General features: G+C 42.0%; 1 protein-coding gene across 1 annotated transcript; it reads right to left on the reverse strand.

The window, feature by feature from the left end:
* Nucleotides 1–203: 203 nt before the first annotated feature.
* On the reverse strand, nucleotides 204–1,154 carry LOC143643567 (olfactory receptor 51I2-like). The gene has a single exon (XM_077112180.1). It carries the CDS (start codon nucleotides 1,152–1,154, stop codon nucleotides 204–206), a length of 951 nt encoding a protein of 316 aa, XP_076968295.1.
* Nucleotides 1,155–4,194: the final 3,040 nt, after the last annotated feature.

A 4,194-nucleotide genomic window follows, 5' to 3' on the forward strand; every position in this document is an offset into this window, starting at 1 on the left:
CTGTGCACACACAGACACACATATGTGGATGCAATGAGAGATGGAAAGGAATAACTCCTACGTTCTAGAGCCAAACCTGTGGCAGCACTTTGAATCCCTCCTCTCTATTTCTCCTCAAAATGCCTAGTATAGAATTTTTCTCATAGCAGAAACACCCCTGGGGTTTATAGACTGACAAAAAATCCCTGTCCACTTTAAGTGATTCAAAACAATTCCCTCTTATGGGAGAACAAGGTAACAATTCCCTGTCGGATTGGTCGGGTCTTGACACTATAGATGATGGGGTTGAGCACAGGAGGGACAAAGAGGTAGAGGCTAGACATGAGTGTGTGGACCACGGGTGAGGCATGCTTGGCAGCACGATGCATGATAGACACACCAATCATAGGCACGTAGTACACAAGCACGGCACAGATGTGTGACACACATGTGTTAAGGGCCTTCCACCGTCCCTCCCTGGAGGCAATGCCCAGCACTGTGTAAAGAATCATCACATAAGAAACCACGATGAGCAGTGAGTCCACTCCAAAAGTAGCCAAAACAACGGCCAAGCCCAGGATGCTGTTGAGCTTTGTATCAGCACAAGGCAACTGGATCAGGTCCGAATGCAGACAGTAGGAATGGGAAAGGATGTTAGTGTGGCAGTAAGTCAGTTGCCTCAAAAGCACTGGAAGGGGAGCCATGAATGCCACACTCTTCAGAGTAATGCCCAGACCCATGGAGATGATACGGGGTAACGTCAAGATGGCTGTGTACCTCAGCGGGTTGTAGATGGCTACAAAGCGGTCATAACTCATGGCCAACAAGACCCCTGATTCCATGCAAGAGAAGGTGTGAATAAAGAACATCTGGGCCAGGCAGCCATCAAAGTCAACCCGACGGACATCAAACCAAAGAATGCCCATGACAGTGGGCAGTGTAGATAGAGAGACTCCCACCTCAGTGGTGGCCAGCATTGAGAGGAACAGGTACATGGGTTCATGTAGCACAGGGTCTGCCTGCACTGCTGCCATGATTAGGCTGTTGCCCACAATGGCCACGATGTACATGGTGAAGAAGGGGATGGAGAGCCAGCCATGTTGGGCCTCCAGTCCTGGGATGCCAGTCAGGAAGAAGGGTAACAGATCAAGACTTGCATTGCCCGCAACTCCCATGTCAGCAACACCAGAGAAAAGTCTTCACCTGCCATTTGAAAACATTGGAGTTAGCTCCCACACTGAGGGTCTGCAGCCTAATCAGCCCACTTCAAATGCTGAAGGAGGGAGATGGGAGTATGTATGACGACGTCGAGTCATCTACTTCATTCTGAGTAAGAAAAATCATCCCTCATTTATTAGGATGTGCTCTTTTCTTTCTTCATGCTCCCCTGAACTCCAGACTCCTAAAGTAAGGGATATTTGAGACCACCCAGTCTTTATGGGAGACAACATAGTAAAAATTGAGTGTAGAAATTTTGAAATAAGTCATACCTGGGTCAAAATCTATGCTTAAGCAGTTATTAGATGTCATATGGATACCTTATTTATACTATAGTCTAAAGTTCTTGTTTGTTGTTTTGTTTTGTGGGGACAGTGATAACTTTATACTCTCATGTTTGACTGTAAAGAGGAAATGAGAAAGTAATGTCAGCTGTGCAACATTTTGGAGCTCTGAAAATAGATTCCAATAGTCTTTAGTTTGAACTCAATTGACAATTTACTCTCCCTTGGACATTGAACAGACAATGGAACCTTCTAAAATCTCAGTGTCTCCATCTGCAAATTAAGGGTAAAATACACCTTGCCTTAGTATTATAAGAGTAAATAAGGAACTGTATGGTATGTGAAGCATGGAAAAAATATAAACTATTGTATTCTTATTTTTATTCCCACCTCTCATTTTACAGGGAGACATAGGACCCAGAGAGGATAGATGAGTAATGTTTCTGAGATTTCAGTCAATAACTGCAGAGCGTGGATGATAGCTCAGGTCTACAGACTCCTCTTGTAGTGTGGTTCCATTTCACTGTGGAGATGGGCGTAAACTCATCTGATGTAGGATGGAGTCATCAGAAATAATTGACTCTTAGATTTGTTAATTTGGATCTGAAGAAACAAGGATACCAGGGAAAATGCTAATATCCATAGACCCCATTCTATCACCGAGGTGGGGTGGGGGAAAGCATTTTGAATGAAAATGAGACTATGGCTTAGAAAGCTGAAAGAGAAAAAACTTTGAATATGGATGCTGAATGAAATGGGCATTCCAGGTGAAAATTTTCTTGATGCACAAATGACATCTGCATTTAAGAGCAGAATCTACATAAGCTATTGACAGAGGTGGCTTCAAAAAGAACAGACTCAATCTAGAATCCAATGATTATCAAAGACAAAAAATTAAAGGACTATTCATTCATGATCATGTGATCATAGAGAAATAGCCAAACCCCAGTCAGAAGGTGAAAATAATATAATATGTAAATAAAGCATAATAACATAATATAAATAAAGCTGTGAGAATGAAAGTTACCTCACAATTGCTCTCAAAACTGGGCTATCTTCAACTACCACTTAAATCATTTATTCAACAGACTCAGATGCATGAATCACTAATTCTGTATAAATTTCTATCATGATATGTTGTGGATTGAACTGTGTCCCCTGAAAAGATATGTTTAATTCTTAACCTCTGGTCCATGAATATGACCCTATTAGGAAACAGGATCTTTGAAATGTCATTAATTAAGAGGAAGCAAACTGGATTGGGGCTGGTCCTAATTCAATATCACGGGTGTCCCTATAAGAAGAGGAGATGGATAAAAGCAGACAGAGAAAGAAAAGGAGAAAGAAGACAGCCATGTGACAGAAGCAGAGATTGCGATATGCCACAAACCAAAGAATGTCAAGGATCACCAGCAAACCACTGTCAGAGACTTCAGACCTTGCTGACACCTATTTATTTCATATGTCTAGCCTTTAGAACTAAGAGACAATAAATTTTTGCTGCCTTAAGCCAACCGGTTTGTGGTACTTTCTTATGGTAGGCCTAGTAAACTAAGACATCTGGTTATCCATTGTTGGTGTGAAATGTTCTGTATATTTAAAGTGTTTACTGGGAATGCACTGCTAGAGTAGATGGACAATTGGGGGAAGGTGCGCCCAAAAAGATACAAAGATCTTTGGCTATGGAGACAAGGATACATAACATTGAGAATGTCCACAGTCAGCACTCATTTACTTTCTTTACTCTTAGGTCCTCTCTTCATGTACTGGCCCTGCTGAAACTTTATGCATTTTATCTCTGTGTTTACCTCAAGATTAACAACTTCCCTGACAGATGAAATATGCTTCTCTGTGTCTTTTTCCCCATTAATTTCTTTTGGTTCTGCTTTGTGGATCAGTGGTTTTTAATCTTGACCATATATTGAGAATCACCTTGTGGACTTTTAATTATCCCAGTGCTCAGGTTACATCCCATTTCAATTAAATTAAAAGCTCTGGGAGTGCTACCTTGTTTTCTATACATATATATATGTATATATGTATTTTTTTTTTTTTTTTGCATGGGCAGGCACCAAGAATTGAACCCAGGTCTCTCGCATGGCAGGCGAGAACTCAGCCTGCTGAGCCACCATGGTCTGCTTCTGTTTTCAATATGTTTTAAATTGCTCCATGTGAACCCAGTATGAAAACCATTCCAGAAGCATCTTGCCATAGTCCACTTATTTTGTGTGACATCTTTTAGACTTCAAATGTAATTTGCAAGAACTCAGTTTCCTTTCTCAGGCAACCTCCCCTCCCAGAAACTACCCGTAATTTACACATTTTCTTGTGAATTGTGTAAGAAAAGTGGGTGGTAGGAACCTCTGGGGGCTCCGATCATCTCTGCTGTGGGTGTGTGTCTGCCATACCTGAGGCGGCCTGCCCAGGGTAACACCTCATCTTTTGCAGGGAGTAGCAATGGAAGCACTAGCCATGACTCGTGTGAACAGGAACATGAAGAATGGGGAAGGGCAACATCAAGAAGACCTTAGCTCGGGTGAAGAAAACGTTAACCAGAGGAGGGATTGTCTCACTACCCACCTGCCTCTTTGAGCCTCGTATCAACTCTAAGCGATTTGCCTGAAATTAGTTTGTTATTGAGCTGGGACTAGAATTTAGTTTTAGTTATAAACTCTTCAGTCTTTCCTCTGAAGCCCAGCTCCCAACTTTCTGA

Source organism: Tamandua tetradactyla, chromosome 8 (genome assembly GCF_023851605.1).
Source record: "Tamandua tetradactyla isolate mTamTet1 chromosome 8, mTamTet1.pri, whole genome shotgun sequence".
NCBI classification, from domain to species: Eukaryota; Metazoa; Chordata; class Mammalia; order Pilosa; family Myrmecophagidae; genus Tamandua; species Tamandua tetradactyla.